At 37.2% G+C, this 26,936-nt stretch overlaps 1 protein-coding gene across 2 annotated transcripts in view; it reads right to left on the bottom strand.

Annotated features, from left to right (window-relative positions):
* The window catches only part of OGFOD3 (2-oxoglutarate and iron dependent oxygenase domain containing 3), a 964,739-nt gene that overhangs the window by 132,480 nt on the left and 805,323 nt on the right, over positions 1-26,936 (bottom strand). For both annotated transcript variants that reach the window (XM_044085017.1, XM_044085018.1), the window contains one exon: positions 16,661-16,814. In XM_044085017.1, the coding sequence (XP_043940952.1) occupies positions 16,661-16,814 (154 nt within the window). The remainder of the gene's footprint in view (positions 1-16,660; positions 16,815-26,936) is intronic.

Here is a 26,936-nt window from a genome sequence, read left to right as displayed (position 1 = left end):
TATTAACCTTATCCAGTATAACAAACCTAAAACTTGTGAATTATCACATACCACACAGTGTTTATGCAAAGTGTCTTTAGTATTTTGCGTTGTAAAGTCATACACATGTTCGTAGTTTCTTTTGTGAAGGGCTCATTCTGTTTTGCCTATTTAGAAACCACAACCCCCTCCTTCCATGGTTTTACAATTACCTGCAAATAATTTGATCTTACTCTTCAACTTGTTTTTAAGAGTTATAAATTGATCTGTTAAAATAAATGAACATTGACTGCAGGCCCCACATTTTCTAGTTCCACCCTACTATAAGTTTATTCCATTAACCATGTCATTATTAGCCCCTTTGAGTAGCTTCTTAACATTTGACACTGCCTTATATACAAAGAATGGCTGATGTCTAACCACATCAAATAATGCAGGATTAATTTTTAAAATAGTCCAATTGTTTGTAACAATATTTTTAATTTTCTTAGTCCACTGATTATACTCCACACGTTGATAGGGGAAGTGGCTTTATTTGTTGTAGTTATTTTAACACCTTCATTGTTTTCTCCCTCCAAACCTATCCCCAAAAGTAGTTTGAATCTTCCCCCCGCTGTGCTAAAACACTGCCAGTGATCTCTCTAATAAAATGCAATGGATAGCTTATTCCAAGAAACCTACCCTCTAATTTTTCAAATTCTTTCATTAAATCTTCCTTGTTGGAGGTCATCAGGGCATTTCTAATGGACCGACCTTTGATAAAACTTATTTTTTGACAAATGAGGTACAACCTGCTAAAATGTAAGTAGGAATTACTGAAAGTCGACTTTCTATATATACATATATATATATATATATATATATATATATATAAAATCAAACTAAATCCAGCATCTTTTTTGTAATCAAAGTGTGTGTGTATATATATATATATATATATATATATATATATATATATATATATATATATATATATAGTCAAACTAAATCCAGCATCTTTTTGTAATCAAAGTATCTAAATAGCTAAATGCTTCTTTACTATAATTCCAAGTGAACTTGAAGTATGAAGTACTGTTATTCATAAATTCAATAAATTTATTAATAGTATCCCTTGATCCTTCCCAAAGATCAAAAATATTGTCTAAAAATCTTAAAGTTTACAATGTTTGAAAAATTCTGACACAAAAACAACAGATTTTCCCCATGCTAAAATACCAAATTAGTAAATACGGGGCCAGACACTGCTCCCACACTGGCACCCCTAATCTGTTTATAGAACTCTACTTCAAAATAAATAAAATTGTTGTCAATAACTACTTCCATCAGGTGAATAATTAATAATCAGTGGCTGCCAAAAAAGGAAAAGAGACCAAGCTATCAAAAAAAAAAAAAACAAATATAAACCTTCTGACTTTGGAATAGAAGTGAATAGATCTGCTACATCAATATTAAGTAAACCCATATTGGGGGACCATTTATCTTGGGTCAACCTCCCCAAAAAGTCCCACAAATCCTTAATGAGGTGGGTTTTAAACAAAAACATAGGTTTAAGTTGTCCATCAGTAAAGGCAGCAACAGGATGTGTAACTGAACCACTGGCAGCCACAATGGGTCTAAATTTCAAGTTGTAGACACCTTTGTGGACTTTTGGTATACCCAACCAATGGTTTCTTCACATTCAAAAACTGATAAACTTCTTCAGAAATTCTACCTTCTAGTAACAGGTCAAATAAGAATAAATCTATTTTATGATACGCAATATTAATTTCATTGCAAGAAACTTGAATATAGGTGGAGGGATCATGTAAAATATTATCCATAGCGGCAGAATAGTCAACAGAATCCATAATCACTAAACCACCACCTTTATCGGGTTTCATGGTTTGAATGGATTTTTGTTCTTGAGGGTGTCAAACAACACCTTTTTTGCTATAGTCAGATTGTAACAACTGAAAGCATAACTAGTTTTAGATAAATCATAAAAATTATCAATCCATGCCTTCTCAAAGGCTTGTAAAATTGAATTCATAGGAGGATTATACATGCCCTTTCTTCTGAAATTGGTCATGGTATCATAACCAGACATGTACTTATCATAATTAGCAAAAATACTAGACAAATTGAGCTTCCCATTGAAAAGTTTCAGTTCAATAATTACAATAATAGTATCGGCTATGATGAAAGGGGGATTGGGAATAAATTTAAAACCTTTTGAAAATAAAGAAAACAAACTCGGGTGTAAAAGCAATGCGGCTATAATTAAAAATATTAAATTCTTTGTGGGACAATAACATGCCATCCACATTTACCTCTGCCATTTCTTGCCCTTCCCCTTCATGGGTGGCTGCTTCTGATGTTGATTCTCATGGGGAACTGGCAAACCACTTGGCCCAGGTTCTGCTGGCTAAGTCTGTTGTGGTAGGCTTTCTGATCTCCTTAATGCAGGAAAATCCTGCTCTAAATTAAAGTTAAGTGTCTCCTTCCCCCACATTCTCACGTAAATTAGAAACAAAGACATTATCATTACATTCATCAGTCTCCGGGGGTTGATAATTTTTAACAGGATAAGCTTTCTGTTTACTATACTCTTTTAGATCTCTTTTTATTTTATTAATTTTCCTCACTTTCTTAGTTACACATTTCTTGTCCATCATGGAAAACATATTGGGCCGGATTCAATAAAGCCTACACTAAGTGTACACCATTCTGAGTGAACAGACAACACAGACATAACACACACCTTCTTCCTTCTAATTTTAGTTTTCCTACTGATATTCTTGCAGCTTTAAATATTAACAGGGATTCATCAGTTTACCACAAAATGTAAACTATATGTACACTTAATGTAATCTTTCTGAGTGACTAGAAAGCACACAAAATGTGATAAGAATTTTATTGTACACATATTGTATACGTACAGTGTAGACAGTGTAGGCTTTATTGAATCCGGCCCATTATTATAAGCACCAATATACTGTTCAAATAATAAATCATCATGAATAAACTGATTAAGATCCGCAATTTCCTTCATGTAATTAATGTTATTAGAATTGTAATATCCAAAAAGCAGGAGACCAGAATCCAATCCACACAAACAACGTTTGAGTATTTTCGTCTCTTGAATAGAAACCTCTTCAGAATAACACAACATATTACCAAACAGCCTTATATATGTTATTCCAACAAATCAGTAGTCATCATTAACTACTTAATAAAATAATGTCCTGAAAGGACATAAAAACCTTTAAAGAGCAACACACAGAAATATTGCACTCACAGTAAGGAAGTAAAAATACAATTAAAGGCATGTAAAAAATATTTGACAATTAAATATATCCTATAATAATTTAAAAATAATCAAAGCAGCAGATGTCAATATTTATACATATGAAAGTATATATGTATTTGTTGTTTATTAGCATCCTACCCATATAATAGGTATCGATGCCTGTCGTATAAGAAATTGTGCCTCAGTGTAAAAACTTATCACCGTGACACAAACAGTCAGAGAATTTGGTACTTTTCCATTATCGAGGCAACAGTTCTAGCGTGTGCATTTTGTTATGTCCTGAATCAAAGTTGTAGCTTTTTGTGGTAAAAGAGCAAGGACTGCACTAGTCACAAAATAATGCTCTGTACTTTTGCACTTTTCATCCATTTCCCGAAGACAGATGTTAACACTGTCCTTATTAATTTCAATATAAAATCTCCCTTAATCATGAACCTGGTACCTTTCATCTTTTTCATGATTTTGAGTTAAGAGACTGAAACTGAAATTTCTGAAAATGGATTCGGCAGTATGTTTCCTGACATCCGCATTCTGTGGGATCTTGTACTGAAATAAATAGTGTATACAACTCTGAACTATCCCTGTTTTTCAGCAATATTCGTGATTTAGACTCCAAATGTTGCAGTTCTCCATCCTAAAACTGAGAATTAATTTCCGGAAAGGTGGTGAATCAGCCTGAAATAATAATGGCAGAAGTTATATGTAAAAAATTGGTCTGCTTCAGAAAATACACCTAATTCAAATCCCTTTATTGTGTTATTACAACCCATATTTAAAACATGTCCTTGAGGGTGGCTTTTGTCCACAAATACTTTTATATTTTGTCTGTGATTCAGGAGGTGCGAAATTAACAGCAATGAAAAAGTGTACTTTTTGGACCTCGGTAACTGGATTGCACCCCCCAACTCCCCAAAACTAACAAAAACCACCACTGCCTCTTCATGGCACCACAGATGTTTCTTACAAAAATAAGTTGACAACTTCGGGAATGTACCAGGTTAACATAAGCAAAGCCGTAAAATATGTAGAGTGTAATAACTGTAAGTAAGGAAGACTCTTTCTTTCTTTCTTTCTCAGGTTCTGGTTGGTGTTAACATTCATGCCAACGTTTATCAGGGGCCTTAAGTGTTGAGTATTAGATCACTGAGAGTGCTTGCTAAGATTACAAGTGCTCATTAGAATTGTTGAAAAGTACCGAAAATTTAAACACTCGTAGTCCTTTGGGTACAGTCTTTTTTAATGCATTCTTGCAGTATGCTTTATCCAGCTGCAGATTCTTAACCTTTAAAAGTATCTTTTCCAACAAAAAAATATTGTCCCTTAGAAAACCAAACCTCTCCATACTGTTACTAATATCAGTATTATAATGTTCAAAACAGACTGAGTTTTCCAACCAAGTAAATACATTTGCATTTAGTCCATTATATTGTACAACCAAACTGCCATTCTGGGAAGGTGTTACATTTAAGTTATTAAGAACAGTACCTGAGTGATGGTCAAAACCAGGATGCTTCAATCTGCATGCTGATCCAGTTTCAGCAACTTTATTGCTAAAATCTCTGCTTAGGATCTCCAAAACATATCCTGGCTAGGGAATAATACCAGAAAACAATTGATGCAAAACACTTTCCCTTTCATTAGGAAGAATGCAGCTTACTCCTTGCAAGCAGTTCTCCCCTTGTGGAGAAATAACTCAGTAAGATGTGTCAGTTCACCCTTCATGCTGTCCATATCCACCATCAGTTGATGTATTATGACAGAATTATTGTGATGGGCCTCGCTGACACTCATACAAGGTCTGGTGTCCATACCATACACTTCTGTTACTCAAAAATTTACTCAGAACCAGTAAGTAGCAGCCAGCATCAGAGAATAAATTCAGAACCACCCCACCAATGCCGTAAATGCAGGGTATGTTCAAGATAAAAAAAAAACAAATGGTCAGCCAAATAATCCCAAAAGTTAAATTTATTAAATAAAAAGTTAGTTTTTAAGCACTTTCATTCCTGAAACAGGAACTTCATCAGAATTAAAGGTCACAGAAAATTACTTTCTTTTATACCTAAAGAGTTAAAGTGACAGCTCACTTTAATACCAAAAAACAGTGCAATATAATGCAACAGCAACTTAAATTGTTACGTCCAGCAAATAACCTTAAAACTTGATGTAAAACACTAAAATGGAATACATAATGTTGTTTGTCTTTCAGCTTTTCCCAGTTAGGGGTCGCCACAGCGAAACTCCGGTCCTCTAATGATTTGCAGTAGATTTTCATGAACGCCGAGGTGCCAGCTCGACGTCCAAACTTCAACAAAGGCACGCCCATTTACGCATGTCTTTCGAACGCCCACCCAACCGCAGGAAGGACATGAAGACTCCACACAGAAGGCACTCCCTGCACTCCAGCCGAGAATCGAACGGGAGAACCTCTTACTGTGAGGCAACAATGCTACCACTGCACCACCGCAGATTAAAAAGGAATACATAATACAGTCAAAAAATGACTAAAATACTGTATCAAACCATAAGTTCCCCATAAATACTTTAAAAGTTTGAAAAATCAATAAGAACAGTAAAAGTGTTCTCTATTATCATAAAAGTACAACTGAATCTGTACTAAATAAAATGTCTCTCTAAGAGCAAGAACAATAAAAAAACACTTGTTTGCAGGTCCTTGTGTTCACAGAAAAACTACAGCAAAGTATCCAAAAACAACAGGAGGACACAAGATAGGCTCCAGGTTATAAAGCTTTAATCAGGCACAAGTGCTTTCACATCTGCTTCTTCAGGTGCATAAAAACAAACTGAAACTAGTCACACTTTTAAACATTGCTGAATGCATCACATGACAACAATACATCACGTCTGTATACACTCCATTGCTATAAAATATTAAAGCTATATGGTAACCACAAAATAACTAAATATTCAAAGAAAATCATAAAAATATTTCTTATATACTTTGTGCACTATAAAAAAATTGTTAAAATGCATATTCTTAATAACAACTACTTTACCTACGTAGAGGTCTGGCCTTTAACTTTGGTCTCAGTGGTATTTGTTCATTGAGCAACGCCCCATGTCAGCTCTGAATAAAACTATCCATCTAGCTTCCAGTTCCTCTGTTTTATTACATATGCCCCCCCCTTTAACTCACAAAACTCCTAGCAATAGCCATAAACTTAAATTTATGCTGGTTGTTAGTATTCACAACATGTTTGGCCAGGGCATTACTTCTGCTTTGTTTGCCTATGTGATAAATGTGTTCTCTAATCCTCTCCTTGAGTGTGTGGTCTGTTTTCCCAATATAAAATTTCTTGCACATTACACAGTAAGCGAGATACACTATGTACTGTGTATCACATGTAGCTTGTACTTTAAATTTATATAGCCGGTCCTGATCTGAATGTAAAAATTCATTGCTTATATCTATATACCCACATTATGAACATTTGCCACAGGGCTTAGTCCTCATAACACCCATAGGTGTTTTCTCTTCTCTGAGTGCACATAAGCGTCTCTTCAAAGACTTCTAAACAAAATTTAGGTTCATTCTCTATCATTTTGTGACCACCTTGTCAGTGGTCAATATCCCCCAGTGTTTACGTATAATGCTCACATAAGACGCAACGTCACTAGAGAAGCTTAACAGCACCTTAGGCTTATCACCACTGGTCTCTTTTTCCTTAGACCATCTATCTGAATAATAAGGTCTAGCCTTAGTATGTCGCAAACTGCTTCTTGTATTTGCTTCTGTACATCTCTCTCTCCCCATAACCTCTGGCCAGTAAATCATTCCTCATACTGTTCAATTGTTGATGGAAATCTGCATCCGTAACGTTCAACCTAGACACTCTAAAAACCTGATTCCTAACGACATTATCAAACATATAGGTAGGGTGCATACTTCTTCTGCTTAAAAGATGGTTAACATAACATTCCTTTCTGTACGAGCATGTATATATGCTGCCTTTTTCAATATTTACTTGAACATCCAAAAAGTTTATTCTCTCATATGAGACAACAGATGTAAACCTTAGAAAAGTGGTGGTTGCATTCAAGTACATAAGAAATTCCAACAACTTCTCTTCTGTACCTGCCCATAAAATAAAAAGGCCATCTACAAATCTATAACTTTAACTTTGTTTTGATATGGGCCACTCAATAAAAACTCATGTTCCTATACAACCATGACAGCATAGGCGTAGCTATTGGCAAAGGCAAAGGAAGTGCCTATAGCTACGCCATTACGCTGCCAGTATAAATCATCACCAAACAGATAAACATTATTTTCTCAGACAATGCTCAGTAAATTCCTCACTAGTATAATTTTACTTTCAGAGAAATCAGAATACATTTCCATAAACCTGGTTAAACTTTCCAACCCAATCATTGGGTATAACAGTAAAAAGAGACCACATCAAGTGTTGCCATGAGAACACCTTCAATAGCGTGGCAATTATTGAAAGTGTATAAATCTCTCAAAAACTGTTCAATGTCTCTTAACACATGCTCTCTACTATTTAAAAGTGGTCTCAAACATTTTTCAATGAAAATGGATGCCGGTCCAGTACACTAGTTTCTACCGGACACTATAGGCCTCATGGGTGGGTCAGTGGTGCTCTTGTGTAGTTTAGGCAAACCTTGAATAATGTGTGTAGTAGGTGAGGTAACCATAAAATAATATAACAGACTTATCTATCATGCCATTCAAAATCATATCTTTTAATTACTTCTGCACTTTATCTATAAACAGCTTAACCCTAACAGGGGGCAGTTTCTCATAAAAAAAAAAAAATCTTCCTTCAGCATGTGAGAAAGTGGAATCATATTTATTTTTATCCATAATGACTACAGGCCCTCCCTTATCAACAGGCCTGATTACTACTGAGTCATTCTTCTGTAAATCCAGTAAGGCTTCATGCTCTGATTTTGTTAAATTATAAGACTTTTGCCCCTTGTAATGTTTATGCCTATTAAAATCATTCAATGTATGTACATTCTCCATGCACATTTTTTCAAAAGCATTAACTAATGGGTTAACTGCAGGTATAAATGTGCTAGTTTTTTTACAAACATGATAACCTTGCATAGTCTCTGTGCCATTAAACTGCATTTTTAACATTAAATTACGTGTAAACATCTTTATATCAAATATAACATCTTCAAAGTCAGACCTACAAGTGGGTATGAAAGTCAGTCCTTTTTGTAACAAATTAAACTCATCTTGAGACAGAACATGACTGGATAAATTCCATATCTAGTCTTTCTTTGGTTGAAAAAAGTTTTCTTTATATTGTATGGGCTTTCGTTCAACCCATCGTGCTTCCTCTTGTTCCTGCTCCTGCTGCGACCTCTGCACTGTTGTGTCAAGGCAGGTAAGCTTTTGTTCTCTTATAGGAAGTGGGAAATTCAAAGGCTGCACACCTCTGTTCTCTAAAAAATCTAAAAAATGTTGGCAGAATGGACCACTTCCCACCCCACTTCAGCCAGAGCTCTGCAAGCTTCCTCCTGGGTTTCCGGGCTCATAAATTCTCACACTAACATGGTCATTTGCCATAAAAGACTGACAGTAAGTCTGCATAAAGAAAACTACCTACCAGATTATTGTGTGGCAAGGCACAAAGCTATAGTGTGCACGCACATTCTTCTGCAGAAAAAGCAAACATAAGACAGGTAGCTAGACAAAACATCCTAGTAATGTAATAAATGAGAAGTTGCGTTTATTCAGTATCCAACTTTCCTACCTGTCCTGAATGGAGCGTGTGTGCTTTGAAAGTAAACAATTACTAGGGCACAAAGCTACCAGACAAGTAAATAAAATAATCTGGCAAACAGTGGCTCTCCTCATGCTGGCCCCGTTTACTTTTCACTGAATTGTAACCATTCGCTAGGCATTAGTTCAAAGAAACAATGCTAGCGGGATAGATCTGTGTCCCAAAGACTCCCCCATCTGTGAAATAGACTTCCTCTCCATGCCAAGCAGAGTACCTCACTAGCCTTCTTTAACAGGAACCTGAACGACTGGATGGGAAACAGAAAATACACCCCTGGGATCCCACCTTTATCCCTGCTGGACAGGGGAACCAGGTGCTGACTTTGTGAGAATATGGCTGAAATTCTTGGCTAGGCTTAAAAGGGCCTCTGGGCCAATAGCCTAGTATCATCCTATAAACCTATGAACCTATGGATCAGTCAAGTAAGTGTTGTCCTGATGAGTCCAGATCGGAAAGCTGCTAATGCAGCACGAATCGGGTGAGAAAGTTTTGTAAACTTTCCACTCATCATCTACATTAAAACACTAAAGTAGATCATACAACTGCATTTTCTTGCATAAATTACAAACATCATGCTTAACACATAAGATATAACACCTAATGTTTCACAGGAGAAACAGGTTTACATTTTAGGATTTTAAGAAAGTTTGCTCTCTGTAAACATTACAGAGCAACAACAAAGCTACTTCACTTCACTGACCACAATCACCAAACATGAAATATTAAGCTGAAAATGTATCCAGTAGTTAACACACCACATAATCTTACCTACATAAATTTCCTGAGCAAAAGCAAGTGAAATGAGCAACAATGGCAGACCCCCTTGAGATACAAGTGATCAGTTGTATCCACAGCGGCAGTTCCAATCTTTGTACTTTGATTCTGTTGGCTTTTTGACTAAAAAATCTAAAAACACATAATAGGATGCTAAATGGTACATGCTATAGCCATTGCTGTGAGTGAGGCTCAGTGAGCCCAAGTGCAAAGTGCATCGATTTAGTGGGAACTGAGAAAATAGGGACAAAAACATAGTATATTTAACCAGTGAACTTTTTAATAATCTATTCTCTGGCTGATTAAATATGAAAGTGAAGCTGCGTGTCAAGGTGTCCACATTGTGCGATCGCTATATCAGACACAAAAACACACTCCGGGACTTGCTCTCAATAAAAGACATCCATATACAGGTTCGAGACTCCCTGCCCAAGAAAACAGCATGCATAATGAGGCAAGCATGAATCATGGGAACAATCTGACATGCTAAAAGCCTAAAACTCTAGCAGCCAGCTTCACCAGGGGATAAGTCCTCCCTAATTTGAAACCACTAGTAGCATTAACGTACCATCACTCACCACCCACTATTTAAAATTGTATCTTCTGCCTGCCCCCCCCCCCCCCCCTTGAATCCAACAGGCAGGCAGTCACAGTCAGGCACTGCCTCACAAAGCTGATGTCATCACGCACACCCCTGCATGTTGATAACATTGCGGGATAAGCTGGCTATGCATGATGATGCCAGCTATAACTTAAAATTGTAAATAAAAATAAAAAAAAAATCAGGAAATGAAAGGGCCACTCGGAAATTCGGGGCACCCCATTATTTCACCCTCAAAACTGGTAAATACCGAGGAATTTTGTAGGGTTGAGAGGTAGCGGTGCACTGAGGAAGCTGACTAAGGCAGAAATTTCATAGAAGGGGAGAAACTACTTTTAACATTTGGAAGTATGGGGATAATCCTCTAGGGAGGGAAGTACACTCTGGGGAAAGAAAATGTTGCATTTAGGGTATAGTTGCTCTTTAATAAAGTCTGTAACAAGAAGCACATGCTAATTTATATATTTAAGATTTATAACCACAGTAAACTGATAACTGCATTTTGTATTTCCCTGATAAAAAATACACTGTGAATCAAAACTACAAATTGCAATTATATATGGAGTGGAAGGACTGTGCCTCCTGTACTTATTTATATGATCTAGGAGGTTACTAGTCTAATGGCCCTAGGGTCCTTACAAGCCTAGCCAAGTTCCAACCCTTTTCCATAGAGTGTCAGTGTTTCAAGCAGAGCTAAATCAACACCTACTACCCCTATCCAGGTGGGATGCTGGTGAGGCCCCCCAGGGTGAATTTATGTTTTCCCATCCAATCATCCAAATTACGCTTAAATAAGGTCAACAAAGGGTCTGCTTCACCTGAACTGGCAGTTTGTTTCAGAGGAGAGGTAACCTTTGGGAAACAAATCTCTCCCTCCAGCAAGTCCTGCTGATGTCACATACTATATTAAGGTCAGTACAGCGAGTGCATAGAGTACCATTTGACTTATGGATGTGGAGAATTTCCATTAAAGCAGGATCTGAGATTGCTTTAAACGCAAGGCACATATCTCCTCTGAGTAGTCTGTACAACACAGAGTATAGAGACAGTGATTTCAATCTGTCAACATATGACGTGCTGAAGGTCTTGAATTTTCTTTGTAAGAAACCTTTGAGGTCTCTCCAATTGCTGCAGGTGCCTGGTAAGGTACATACTAAAGGGAGCATTGTATTCTATTATTGGCCTGATGAGGGTGTAGTATGGAGTGGTTATGACCTCTTTTTTTCTGGAAGCAATGCTCTTACTTATGAGATGGGCAATATAGAAAGCCTTTCTTACCACTGTAGAGACATGGTGTTCAAAGGAGAGGTTGCTATCAACCTGTGTGCCTAAATTTCTCACCACAGATCGAGTGCTTAAGGTGTTGTTATTAATGTGGCAATATGCAGGGACATCACCCTTGCCGAAGAGGATGATGATGCATTTTTTTGCATTTAGTTTGATCCCATGACTTTGGCACCAATCACTGGCCTGTGTAAGACCTTCTTCTAGGATGTCGACATCATACCTCTCAACCCCTTAGTGCAAGAAATCTGGGCAAAGGCCCAAAAACAGGGACAGATTTTAAATATTACTTTTACAAACTTAAAAGTTGCTAGAGTAAAAGGGTTTGTGTTAACATACTTTTTTTAAGGATTTGAAGTCCAAAACTCAAATGTATGTCATTATTTAATGACTTCAGTCCTCAGATCATCCCAGTGATTTGCCAGAAAATCACAAATTTTATGAAGAATAGACCAAAAATATGAGGAGAAAATCTGGACAGTTCAGATGTGTAGTCGTCACTGCTTGGGGACTCTATGGCTGCTCCTAGTTTGCAGTCATCTGCAAACTTTCTCAGCCATAGACCTTTTGTTTTTGCCTGTACATCCGAGAAGTAGATTCCAAATAATAGGGGCCCCAGCACCAAACCCTATGGAACACCACTGGTTATGGTTCTGCTGGTGGATGTTTACTCTCCTATTTTGACTGTGAGTGTGTTCTGTTGGTGAGCCAGTTTGCAACCCGCCTGACAATATAAGAGTTAATCCCCAGCAGAGTAATTTTATCAATGATGCCAGAGTGCGGAATAGTGTCAACGGCCTTAGCTAAGTCTAAGTAGGCTGCATGCACAGATTAAACTTTGTCCAGGGGTTTGTTGACCATCCTGAAGAAGTCCACCAAGTTCATTAGGCACGATCTCACTTTAACGAAGCCAAACTGGGTCAAGTCAAGCATTTGTAGTTCTCCTATATCTTTGTTGATAATGTCCATGATTCTCTTCATGGCCTTGCAGATAAGGCTAGTCAAACTTATGAGTCTATAGCTCCCAGGGTCAGTGGATGCACTCTCTTTATGTAAAGGGATGATGGTAGCTGTTTTTCATAACCAGTGTTTAGGCTGTGCTTGAAAAGAGTGCCCAGCGGTGCAGCTAATTTCTGTTTTAATCTATTAAGAATGCAGCCAGGGATGTTATCAGGTCCCATAGAGGCTGTGTTTTTGGCTTTGGAAAGGGCGTTTAAGACTTGCTCCTAAGAGATAACAGGTAGAGCCCAGGTGGTAGGGATGCTTTGTGTTATATGTGGCTGGCACAAGGGAGAGAAGTTTTCACTGAACCTATCCGCTAGCAGGTTGGCTATTTCCACGGGTTTGGTATATGTGGTGCCATTAACAACAAGTTCTGCGCAAATCTGAGTTTTTCCTTTAAGGTTACAGATGTAGCTAAAGAATGCCTTATGGTTACCCTTTGCTAGGGAGGCTAATTTGAATTCATTGTTAGCTTTAGATTGCTTTACAAGGTGTATTATTTGCTTATTTAAGCAGAGGAGGAAGTGCTTCCAATTATGAGACCATTCCTTTCTGCTCTTAGACAACAATTTCTTTCTCATATTGCATAACCTGTTTATGGCAGATGTCCACCAGGATGGTTTGTTCTTTTTTGAAGATCTTACTTTGATCCTGTCCAGTATGGCTGAGTCAATGCAATTGTATAGATGTTTATATAAAGAATTAGTGTATATCCTAGTATAGGTGTCCTTGCCATCAGCGGGGGCAGGAGCTATGAAACTATTAATGCCATTTATAACAGATGGCAATTGGTTTTGGAGAAGTTTTTTTAGTCTAGTTTCTGCTGAGGCTGGATCAGATGTAATTGTTACTTCTAATGAGAATGACAATCAGATCTCACCAGGGAGGGCTGCACACTTGGGGTGGTGCAACAGTCGCCCATGTTAGTGAGCACCACATCCAGAATGCTTAGCCCCCTTGTGCAGATGTCAACCAACTGGTCTAGGGCATTGGAGTTAATGAAGTTCAACAACCTTTGGGCAAGTGCATTAGTACAGGTATAGTTTACCCAATCTATGGATGAGTAATTAAAGTCTCCCATAACCAGGGTATTTGGTTGTATCTTGACTGACTCAAGTAGAGCCAGGTAGGCAGTGTGGGTATCCTGGTTCATGGAGAAGTTCCTATAGCTGGCAATAACTTGGACAGGGGTCTTGCCTATGGTCAATTGTATCTGGAGTAGTCCAAGGGAATTGTTCTGTTTAACCAATCTGGAGGTGTATTTGTCTTTGATGAATATTCATATTCTACCTGCTTTAGTTCTCCCACTTTCATTTAGAGGTCTAAACATGTGGAAGGCATTGTAACCCAGTATGACTGGGGTGCTTTCTGTGACCTTAAACCAAGTCTCTGTGAATGCAGAGATGTCAGCATCTTCGAAGGTGAGGACTGTTTCCACAGAGTGCAGTTTCAGATTTAGACACCTAGCATTTAGAAGCATAACCTTGAGGTTGTTTTTTGAGGACACTTTTACAATGGGATTTTTGTTCTTATGACATTGCCTAAAAAGGCATTATCGGGAGGTATGAGCCTTAGCCAGTTAACAAAATCCCAGGGGTTGACAGGTGAAGACCATCTCTGGCAAAGCATCGAGGTCTATTGACCATATCATCCCAGCCTGACAGGTATTGATTCCCCTTAGAATGACACCAGAAACTAAGCCAAATGTTAAAGTCAATCATTTTCTGCCTGTATTGTGGCATTATCCTATGCGAAGGTAGTATGCTGCTAAAAGCTAGGGATATCCCTGCCTGGGACACATAATCAGAGAGTGCATTCACTTCTCTCTTCATACAGTCCAGTGAGGTACATCTCAAGTCATTCACACCAACATGGACTATTACTGAGTCACAACAGTACTTGTTCTTGAGAGGTTTGAGTGAGTGCATGATGTGGCGGATCCTGGCACCTGACAGGTAGCTAACCATGAACGTTTCCTTATCCAACCTGGTGAGTGGGTCATCTGTGTGTCTCACAATGGAGTCACATATGAATAGGATCTTAGATATAGTGTTATGCCTTATGGGTTTGTTTGGTGAGACACAGGTGCGTGGGTTCTTGTGTGTGTTGTGGTCTACTGAGAATGTGTTATGTGAAGCATGTTTGTGTTTGTGAGGTCTATGATCTTTAGGTAGGTTATTGGTGAGGACCTCTGCATATGTAAGTTTAGGTGTTGATGGTGCGGTTGGTGGAGGAGGTGAGGTGTGTAGGCTGACAACCTGCTTTGTGTCCGGTGTACTGACTGGTGAGTGAGACAGCCTGGATTCTAGGTTCTTAATACAGATGCATTTCTCACATACTAAATTTGTGTGAATTAGGAGAAGCTGGTTGTCTGCGTACATGAGACATTTGCTACATTGCCTCAAGATGCCCATGCCCAAGTTGACCAAGCTGGAGAAATGATGCGGAAACTGTCCAACCATAGTGCACAGTACAGTAGTATGGTCAGTAAGAGAAAGAGGACAGAAATGACCAGGTGAGGTTGGTGGACAGATGAAAAATGTCCAAACTTTGATGGGCTTAGTGGTGGGACATGTGGGATACCATACAGGCTTCTCTGAAAGTTTTGCCTGGCAGTGAGTAACAACCGCAAGATACCTCCAATAGAGCACAAGCAGTTAACTAAGGGGAAAATTAACTAGCTAAAACTATAACCAACAATGGTATCCGCAATTGCTTGTTCGTGCGTGATGGTGTGTGCCACACAAACCTGTGTAACCACGGGGCTTATATAGCAGATAACAGAAACCATTTTTAACCCAATTAACCAACTGGAAAGTTCAACTCTGACCCCCAGTCCAACAACCTTGAATTAGATAGGTTCTTGACTGCACTTTCCTACCACAAGGGTGCAAGGGGGATCTCTCCAATAAAAGATAGCTGGATTTTTGGGCTCAGATAAAACAAACAGACCTAGACCCAGCAAACCTGAATCTAGACTATGCTATAACTTGAACAAAGTGCAATAAAGCAGCAAAAACTGTTAAAAAGGCAGAAATATACAGAAATACAGTAAAAATGCAGTAAAAAAGCTGTGAAAAAAACACAGCAAACAGGTACTTATCTTTTGTTTAAAGCAGTAGATGCCTCATATTGATCTGGCAGTAGAACAGTGGCTAGTCGACAAATCTTGTGTAGCTCAGTTAAAACAAGAGCAAACCTGTGCAAATGCGGGGCTTACATAGCAGCTAAGGGAAACCTTTTTTAAACCAATTGGAAAGCTCAACACTGAGCCCTGGTCCAACAACCTTGAATTGTTTCTGAGAAAGTTTGTTTGATGAATAGCAAATATTAAAGTTTGACTACGTTAAAAACTTTAAATTGGTGTCCTCCCTGTACATTTTTGGTGTTTTTTTTGGTTAGATGGGTCCTTGACTGCACTCTCCTGTCACAAGTGTCCAAGGGGACCCTCTCCAACAAAAGATAGCTGGATTTCAGTGCTCAGATAAAACAAACAGACCTAGATCCAGCAAACCTGAATTAGACTACGTTATAGCTAGAACAAAGTACAATAAAGCAGTAAAAACAGTTAAAAATGCAGAAATATACAGAAATAGGGTCAGTCCTTCTGTACAGATAATATAATTTCAAGTTAAAATATTTGAATATATAGTACTAATACTGTAACCATGATTTGTAGATAACACTGCAGTTTCAGCACATTCAAATGATGAAAGGCATACTAAGTGGAATATGATTCTGTAAATTACATTATCATCTGTGCAAACTGCTTATACTGGATCACTTTATATTTGTCATTAAATTCAGTATGCAATTAGTAACAGCCCGGAATGCTTTCAACTCTAGAATGAATACTGTTTCAAACCATTTTGTCTTATCTGTGGCTGTTATAGCATTTTATTAAAGAAAGCCCCTAGAAAGCTGTAGAATAATTTAATGTTTCATTCTACATACCTTATCAACATGTGGGTGCCAATACTCATCGTGGATTCGCTTAGCCTCAGAGCTGTTCATTTTGGAGAAAAATGTGGGCTTAGTCAAATGGAGATGAGAAGGGTCAAGATCAAATGTCTCTGCAACTGCTTTATGGATCTTCTGTTTTATGTTACTGTGGAAAAAAAGTGAATATTTTTAAAAGGCATTTTGTGACAAAAATATTATGATAGCATGAGAAAAATAAAGTAAATTCACTTATATGTATCTGTGAAAAAATCAGTAATTGTACATTTTCTAACAACTCAACGTCACATTGATCTTGAACAGTTAAAGCACCTGGGGTTAAAATTTTGAAGCACAGTTCACTTTTGAAAGCAACATGTAAGAGTTCACTTGAAAAAATAAACTGGAGCATGACTGTATAGATTTGTAAAACGGATGGTGCTAGATTTGTGGCACTGATAGTTGTCTTGAGACAACCAAAAACCTCCATCTGAGAACACAGGTACTCAAAGGAAATGTTATACTGGCACAGCAGAAGAAGATAAAAGCTAGGAATTATTGCTGTAGTACTTTCTTCCAGTTAAGTTCTACCATGAATACTTTAAAATCAGCAGAAGCTAAAGTTTTGCTTTTTTGCCCATAAACCCACATTTTAATGGTATGGTGAAGGGCAGCCTTTGTATATGAAAGTATAATGCTTCACAAAACAATAGAATGGATATTTGCTAAAAACAGCCAGTAGTAGTGTCCAGGACAAGATGGTAGATTCCAGTCCTTTCGCAGAAGAAAGGGTCATGAAAGAATCTAAAAATAAATAAATAAATAAAAGTAAAGGACCATAGGTCAATGGAACTTAATAGGATTCACCCTAAAAGGAGAAGTGATACCGTTGAGTTTTTAATAAATCATAGAAGGGGATTGTCTGTGATCACTGAAAGTTAGACATCATCGCTCCCTTTCACAAAATGGGCAATGTCAGAAGAGCTGAAAATAATCGAGATATCAGTCTGACCTCAATTTGGGAAATAAAGGTAATGTTTCACAAACCTAAAACAGCTGTTAAAGCGGGAATCTGACCATTAATCAGAAAGGGCTGATAGACTTGGAGAAAATACAGTTTTTAGCAAGGCATTTCTAAATGGTAATGCATAAAAAATGAATAAACAAATCTCAGACTTGAGGTATGTCCTAAGATAGTAGCACAGCAAAATCACTGGCTAAACAAAAATACACAAAATGTAATATATAGTAAATAGAACTCATTTTGGTTTGGTATACAATTCCAATAGTCATCTAGCCAAGTTTAGGCTGCACAGATTACTGAGCTGTTGAAACGCCAGCAGGTCAGAATATCCATATCTTAATCACTGTTCTTTAAAACTGAAAGGCAGTTAATCAGTGAAAAAAAACTATTTTTGAAAGGGGGGCAAGGCTTCTGCACCTCCTCCTATGGCAATACATCTCCCTAACCTCTGATACTTATGTATACCAACTCCAAGTGCATTATTACACAGAAAGGAGAATGGCCTGATCCCTACACAGGAAAATGTCTCCCTCCACCCCTCATATGACAGTTTTGGGAGTTGCTTACTGGGACACACAGAGAGGAACTAAGTCACTTGCCTGTCTGTGAGTTGTCACAAATACAAATGGAAGATACTGTACCAGCTAATTCAGACAATACTTTTATGCAACAGACTTAATTCTAAAGTAGTAAAAAAGATCAGACAAGACTTGGCAAGATTTATATAAATCATGGTATCTTAAATGCATTGAAAAGAGTACATAATACATTTTGGGAAGCAGAAAGAGTGTTCACTTTTAGGAAGGAAGAAGCACCGGCACAAACAAAAGATGAAAGGGACATGGAAGTAGTCATGTCAATAAGAAAGACGTAAGGATGCTTGAGCTACACAGAAGGAACTATCACTAGTAGAAAACAAGAAATTATCTTCTTTTTAGACAGCTGTTAAAAACAAAACTAGACCACTGTGCACAATTCTGAAGACTTTATCAGTATAACAATATGACTGAGACAGATCAGAAAAGGGCAAGAAAAATGTAGGTGTGCATCAAAAGCCAAACAATAAGAGAAAGCAAAAGTTAATAAGGGAACATAAAATAAATATTTAGGGAATCAACCGATTCAATGTCAGTTTATCGCAAACATGTGCTGTAAGTAATATATTACTCAGAATGTCTATTGTTATGCATAGTGTGTGTGTGTGTGTGTGTGTGTGTGTGTGTGTGTGTGTGTGTGTGTGTGTGTGTGTGTGTGTGTATCCTCTGAAAGGTTGGTGCCTCATTCAGGATGAGCTTTTTTGTCTTGTGTCACTAATTGATAGGATAGGTTCTTTTTGTCCATGACTTCATGGTGGATTAAGTGGGTAACTGGAGAAAGAAAGAATGAATAAATGTGTCACAGACAACAGTTATTAGCTTTAACTTCTGCACTGCTGTTATCAGTATTTATTATATTACAATGGAACCAGCATATGAGGAATAAATACCACAAATGGTTAAAAAAAATAAAAATGACAATTGGCCTTAAAGTTGTATGGTAAATATGCACTGATGCCTTGGGTAATGTCCAAGTCCTGTCACCCAAATAAGGTCCATAGTGCATAGGTACAGATCAGGGCTATAATCTCTGTCTTACCAGGATTCCTCTCAGTGCAGCTTTGCCAACACAAATTGAAACTTGGCCAGAATTATTTTGTAACACACACATACACACACACACACACACACATACTTGCAGCTTCTGCCACCAGTTACTCAAATTAACAAAACAAGAATACAAGTTACTATTTACTTTTAAATTAAGTCAGCCATTAAATATTTAAGTGATAGAAACTAGCTCAAGCGTTCACTCCTCCAAGGAAAGAAACAAGACATTTTTTTTACAAAGACAAAATGCATAAATCTTTAAGCTAATAAATCAAATGTTGCCTACAAGCATTCAAAGTAAAATAATGAAATTATTTGCTTCAAATAAATACATTTGCTTAAAATAAGTTAAATCATTTCATTTCAACTAAACACACAGAGTAAAAAGCTTGCACATAAAATTGACAACAGAACATTTGCAAAGTCCTAACAGGCAACAGATCCACTATTTCCTCTGTTCCAAAGGTATACAGCAGCAGACAATGCAGTGACTCCAGAAGCTTCTGTAATTCTAACTTTTGAAATAATAGTTTGTAGCTCAAACAAAATTTCTTGCGACTTTTAAAAGCTAGATGTCCTTCTAGTCAGATATACTTGAGGAAGACACCTTTAGCAAGTTATTGTCCAACATTACCATGTGACATAGAGTAGAAACTTTCAAGAAGCCTTAGACTAGCACTGCAGATTTATGTAGTCAAGAAGCAGAGTTTAGTTTCATGTTTAAAACTGTAATATTGTTCCACAGTAGCAAATGCATAGTCATATACCATTTTGCATATTCTCCGTTAAACATTACACCTTAGAGAAAAAGGCAAGTACAATTTATTTCATTACTATCCTGATTCAAATAGGCTTTGGAACAACTTCTTGTGCATTTTTTTTTGAAACAGCAGTTACATTCTTCCCATTTTTCACAGTTCTCCTCACATAATGTATGAGAACAAGAGAAAACAGTTTAGAGATGTAAGGTGCTATAGCTCAGGAGACAGACATGGACATAACATTTCTCAAAAAAAGATGTTGGAAGGAAATGGACCAGCCATCCTGAAGAGGTAGCTGAATGGAAAACAGAATGAATTTAAAAAAAACTGCACGATGCAGGCATAAGTCAGTTCTAATGTGGAGTGTAGGGGGAAGAATGCAATCCTTATGAGATGAAGTAAAACAATAAACTATGTAAGCATGACCGACATCTAATCCATCAAAAATAAACAAGCAACATATGTGACATGGAAATCTATACTACTTCATCAGTGAACATCCCACTTTAGATATCACTTGTCAACTAATATGACTCTGAAGCTTGAACACTAAATAACACCAACACATGGATTCAGACAGCTAGTAAGGACTGTTTGGTCTGCCAACTCTCCCTCCCAGTGGAGAAGCTGCATGTATTGTTTAAACAACTGCTTAACTCTATCTACCACCACAAAATGGCATGGTATCTGTCCAGTTCATTTCTTGAAGAATCTTCTTTGTTTTGGCACATAACCTCCTCAGAAATCCTACATATGTATATACCAGTCTTTCAATGAAACATGTATCACTACATTCTCCTATGCTCTCCATCTTCTACATTTGAATTACATATTATTGTTCAGGAATAACTAGTTTCTGAAACAGAGTAACTTAAAACGTTTTGTATCTCTTCATTTCTTCCTTTTCCTTTTTTAAGGTTATTTGTATATATATATATATATATATATATATATATATATATATATATATATATATATATATATATATAAAGCTATTTTAATTCTATATGGTCTTTGGTGCACAATTCTTTAGCCCTCCTCAGAACTGCCTTCATCTTGGTCTCCTGAACTGCAAAAGTAACCTATGTGGTGTATATCAGTGGCTGTATATACATATTGATAATGAACCTTTTTCTCTATGGATTACTCCTTTCTTTATACTGCTCTTTATCTGGCCAAACCTATTTATTGCTTTCTCATATTGTTTGTTTGCTTTCTTAATAACACCACTTGCATTCACTCTTGCTTGTTCCTGCTGTTTCTCCTTCAGTCATGTACTTTTCTCCTTTTTTCAGTTAAATACATCAGCACTTCTTTAAAGTGAGTATGTGCAGTTGTGCCAAAAAATAACATATAACAAAGTACAGATCCTAGGGGGATTCCATGTTGTGAGGGTTGAGACACATCCTTCCAAGGATCCAATGTGATACTGTTTCCACATCCTGTTTGAAAAGCTGCAGAATGACTGACATAGTGGTGGCAATTAAGTTATTATGCAATGAGGCGTTGAAGTATGATATTGGTTTTATTTCTTATGGTAGGTAATGATGATGTGATCTGAACCAACACTGAGACCTTTATCAGTGAGGTGAGAAATATAAAATCAATAAGTAAGTCAATAAGCTTTAAACTGTTTTCATTGACATTTTCCAGCCTTATATCACAACATTTCTTGAAATTTAAAGCCAGAGAAATGAAAAATTTTGCCAGAAGAGAGTCCTTAGCTAGCTCTGTGAAAGTTATCACCATTTGGGAAAATCTAGATATAAAAAGAGCCTACTTCACTAAGTCAAGGGAAAATACTGGATGATAACCTAATTACAAAAAAAATATATATTTTTTTTGTTAGGATAGGGACACTTGAGAGAACATCTTCACCAAAAAAGAGTCTGAAATGTCTAATGCCCAACAGTAGGAGTTTGATTAACAGATTAAATGAACTTTGTTTTCCACTGGTAAATGTTCAGTGGAGTCAAGATGTCTGCAGCTGAGGGCAGCTGTACATTCTTTCTGAGTGAAATTTACAAGAACTCTTTACTGAGAACATTTCCATAGCAACAAGCCATCTTCAGGTGCAAGCAGTTCACCTTGAGAATCCTGAGTATTTTTTTCTGTGGGAAATGCAAAATTTAAAGGTAAAATTTCAAACAGATCAGTGAAAAAATTATGTTTGAAATCATAAGAAGTGAATAAGAGTCATAACTTCCATAGCAGCCTTAATACTTTAAAGCAGTTAATAGAACAGTATACAATTTAGTTTTATTTAAAGATAGCCAGTGCAATTTTTCTTAAAGCTAAAAGTTAATGTTTCCTGAAAGTGTACAAGCTGTTTTTTCATATCTGAGAGAGAAGAGAGATAAGAAAAGGCCAGACAGAAATCAGTGTAAGTGGAAGCACAGGCTGTAGCATGTGCTTTAGCACAGATAACCTTGATTTTAGGTTAGATAATGCCTGTAGGTACAACTGTCGATTTGGGGCAATTGTTCCCTTCATGTCTCCACCTATAAATAAGCTTCATGTTTTGAAGATGTACATAGTTTCTCATGTTTGTTCCATGTTAACAGGGGATAGGATATTTTGTATTTAGTTTTTTGTATGATATAGGCTCAAATGGAGATAAGAAATAAATGTACAAACATCAGCCTGCCAACATCAGTTTATGCATGTAACACAAAAGCTGAAATACACATTAAAAAACTGTCATGTGTAATAGTTGGGAACAGTAGTTTTTTATCATGATGGCTATGCTGTCCATATTGTCCTGGAATGTGAATGGCCTTACATGTATAGATAAAAAGGAAAGAGTAGTGAATTACATTAAAAAATGCAGAGTGCAAATAGTAGTGCTACAGGAGGGACATTTGGAAAGAAATAAGTTAGTGAATTTGACAAAGACATGATTTCAAAATGGATATTCAGAAGAATATCAAGGATAGAGGAAAGGGGGTGTAATTACTGTAATTGCTAGTGTGGCTCCAACACTGACATGTGACGAAAAACAGACAGTGTTATATTAGTGGTAGTAAAGGGCTATTGGCAAGGGAGGAGGATTACAATGGCATGTATTTTTCTTCCACCAAAAACTGGAGCTTACAATTTTGGGAGAAATAATCAGCTTTCAGCAGGGAATATTAGTTTTAGGTGGAGACTTGAATTTGATTTGCAATAGTGAGGATGCATTAGGGAGACTAGAAGAGACAACAGGGTACATTTACAAAGAAATGTATAAATATATTTGGTATAGATGATATGAATGCAGTAGTAGGAACTCTGACAGAATTTAAATATTAATCCCCAAGGTACAATAACTGGCCCAGACTAGACAGAAATGATATTTCACAGGAACATGTGCATTTCATTGAATGCTTCAACACACATCCAATAAATATTTCTGATTATGCAGCAATACAAACTAAGATAAAATGCTGGGTAATGAAGTAAAAATAAGACACTGGTGCTTTCACACCTACCTGTTAAAAAGAGAGGAATTTAAGGTTAGGATAGTGGAAATTATTTGAAAGTTATTTTGGAAGACAGACATATCTTCAAAAGTTATAGCTAGTGACTGGGATAAAATGAAAATGGGGTTTAAAAATAAGGTAAAAATAAAAGAGAAAGATATATGGTTAAGAAGTAACAGAAATTACTTAGAGGGGCTGACAAATATTAAACTATTGCAGAATAAGGGGAACCTTACAGAGCAATAGGCAGAGCAAATACAGAGTGCTAAAGGGAAAATAAGGGTGTATCTGGATAATACGTATGAGTTTAGAAAGACTGCAGTTAAGCAACTATTTTTGATAACATCTCCAGAGCACAACAACTAGCAGAATGACTTAAGCAACAGAATGTTGAAAGGTTTGTCACCAAACTTAGGGAACCTATAACAAGAAAACCTACCACAGATCCAATAGAGGTTTTAGAGATATTCTGGAAATTTCATGAAAATTTGTATCAGAGAAATGTAGAAATCAAGAAAGAGTACAAATGGAAATATTTATGGAAGACTTAATTATGCCAAGGTTAGAGGCAGACAAGGCTCAACATCTAACAAGACAGGAGGTGATGAGATAAAAACAGTGATGTATAAATGATCTTCTGGAAAGTCTCCATGAACAAACAGTATTCCTGTGGATGTTTGCTAATTAGATGGGAAGAAAGTAATAAAGATCTGGAAGATTTTAACAGTATTTTAAAAGAAGGGGAAACACCCACATCTTGGAAGAAAGCTGTGTTTCCTAAAAATGGCAAAGACCCTTTAGGCCCAGCTTCATATAGGCCCATTTCAATTTTAAACCACGATTATAAAATGTTTATATCTCTACTAGCTAAAAGAATGGCAAAGGTGTTGCAAAAATTGCTAGATATGGAACAGTGTGGTTTTGTGGAAGGGAGGCAAACATTTCACAACATTAATAGAACAATGATGATCCAGAGGGAAGCAATATGTAAGAAAATGTCTCTCTTGTTGGTAAGTCTTAATGCAGAAAAAGCATTTGACAGAGTAAGCTCAGATTTTATGAGTAGTTCATTGGAAGCATCTGTATTTCCTGACACAATAATAAGGCTAATTAAAAGGGCATAAGAAGGATCAGAGGCAAGGATTAAAGTTACAGGACTCCTCTCAGATAAGCTGTGTTTCAACAGAGGAATCAGGCAGGGGTACACACCTCTCAACTGCCCAGATGTTTGCAGGATGTCCAGATTTTTGTCTAATATTTTTGGCCTGTTTCACATAAATTTTATGTCTTCTGCTAACTCACTGAGGACTGAAATCACTGAATAATCCGACACCGAGTTTCAGCCTTCTTATCCTTCAGAAAATGCATGCTAATGCAAAAGCTGTTATCCTATCAACATTCTAACATTATAAGAGCAATATTTCAAATTTGTCACTAATATTGGTCCTCTGTTCCCCATTCTTTTTGGCTTTCTCCAGATTCCTTGAGCAAAGAGATTGAGAGGTAAGCAGGGTTGTCTTCTTTCTCCTTTGTTATTTGCTTTATATTTAGAGCGATTGGAAAAGAAAATAAGCGACTCAGAAATACAAGGATATAATTGGTATGGTAATCAAAAAAATGTGGCTTTATCTACAGATGATATTATTTTGTACCTGATAAAGCCAGGAAAAGATATCTCAGTGTTGTGGAACATTTTACACAGTTTCAGGTCTTTTCAGGATATAAAATTATTGAAGATAAAACAAAGGCTATAGCCATAAATTATTTACCCACACACAAATTGGTTCAGCAATACCCTTTTTTATGAGAACATGATAAGATGGTGTATTTAGGAGTATGGATTAAAAAGACTTCTCTTAACCAGGACATTGGCAGAAAACTCAAGCAAGAAAGGTAATAGAGTGGGCTGAGGCCAAGAAGACATCTGGATATCAGGTTAGAAACTGCCTTCCTTGCCAGGGCTTGATCTCAGAGTACAGGCAAAGAGAAAGGGAAAGATGAAGTTTAAGTGAAAGACCTACTCTGGTAGAGCTTTTAGTTGAATCTAGAACAGAAGCAGCCATTACAAAGGAATAATTAGCACAGCATATAAAATATTGCATGATAACTATAAGAATTAAGAGGTGGTTAGAAAAAATGGGATGAGACACTAGAAAAGCAATTTACAAGAAAACAACAGAAGACATATAAATGGCTTCAAAGTATGCAACTAAATACAGAAAGTGTAGGATCTTTGGAATTGTTTGCATGGACCTTTTTATATCCCAAGCAGATTTCAAAGAATTTTTGCTCAGGTAGATAGCAAATGTTGGTGGTGTGATGAAGAAGAAAGAGTTAACTAACAACATATGTTTTGGGAGTATAAGTTGGCAGATTTTTAAAAAATCCATACAGAGTACTCTTTCAGAAATATTGGGTGAGCAAATGGCTGTAATTAAAAAAGAAGTTATGTACTCACCATAATGTTCCATATGTGTTGTCCATCCTGTCGTCCAAGGCATTTGGCAGGATCATGAGGCCCATTTGCACATCAATATCCTAGAGATGAGAGCAGTGCTTTTAGTGTTGCAAGCATTCCAAGACTCTCTTCTGCATGTCAGTTTTTATGGTACATAAACAAGCAAGGAGGGACCAGGTCTTACCCCCTTTGTTGAGAGGTCCTGAGAACCTCCTCCCAGTGCTTTCCTGGTAGCAACGCACATCTCAGTGAAATCCAACATGATGGAGGACAAACTCAACAGAGTGATTCTAATGACTCACGAGTGGTCCCTTAAACAAGTAGTAGTGGAAATGATTTTCCGCATATGGGGGCCAGCCATGCTGCAATCTTTTTGTCACTTCCATGATTGCCAAGTGCAGCAGATACTTTGCCCTGATCCCCCCCCCCCTCCGGGGGAGTCACCAAGGGATGCACGTGTACACGATTGGCCCTCAGGTCTCTACTATGCCTTCCCTCCCTTCCTGCTAATACTGAAAGTTCTTCAGAAAGCCAGTTCCTTGAGAAAGAATCTGATGCTTGTCGCCCCATACTGGCCTCGTCAAATCTGGTTCCCCTTCCTTTGGTCTCATCTCCAGGAGGAGCCATGGATTCTGGATCCAGTTCCACACCTCCTGACTCATGCATCAGGAATGCTCCACCCCTCTCTTCAAACTCTCAAATTGGCACCTTGGCTGCTCTGATTCCAAACATAGCCAGGCTCCCTAACCTTTATTCGTCTGTGAAACATATCCTGATCTCGTCTCATAAAGCTTCAACTAGGAAGTTGTATATGAGTAAATGGAATAAATTTTCTTCTTGGGCCTTGGATAATCACATTAACTCCTTCTTTGCCCCAATCCCCTCAATTCTTGAATTCATAGCAAAGCTATTTAATGAAGGCGCAGCTGCAGCTACTATTC

This window comes from Protopterus annectens, chromosome 10.part0 (assembly GCF_019279795.1).
Source record: "Protopterus annectens isolate FY-2018-M chromosome 10.part0, PAN1.0, whole genome shotgun sequence".
In the NCBI taxonomy this organism is placed as follows: domain Eukaryota; kingdom Metazoa; phylum Chordata; order Ceratodontiformes; family Protopteridae; genus Protopterus; species Protopterus annectens.
The sequence above is the reverse complement of the archived record's forward strand: the minus strand, read 5'-3'. Positions and strand labels throughout refer to the sequence as shown.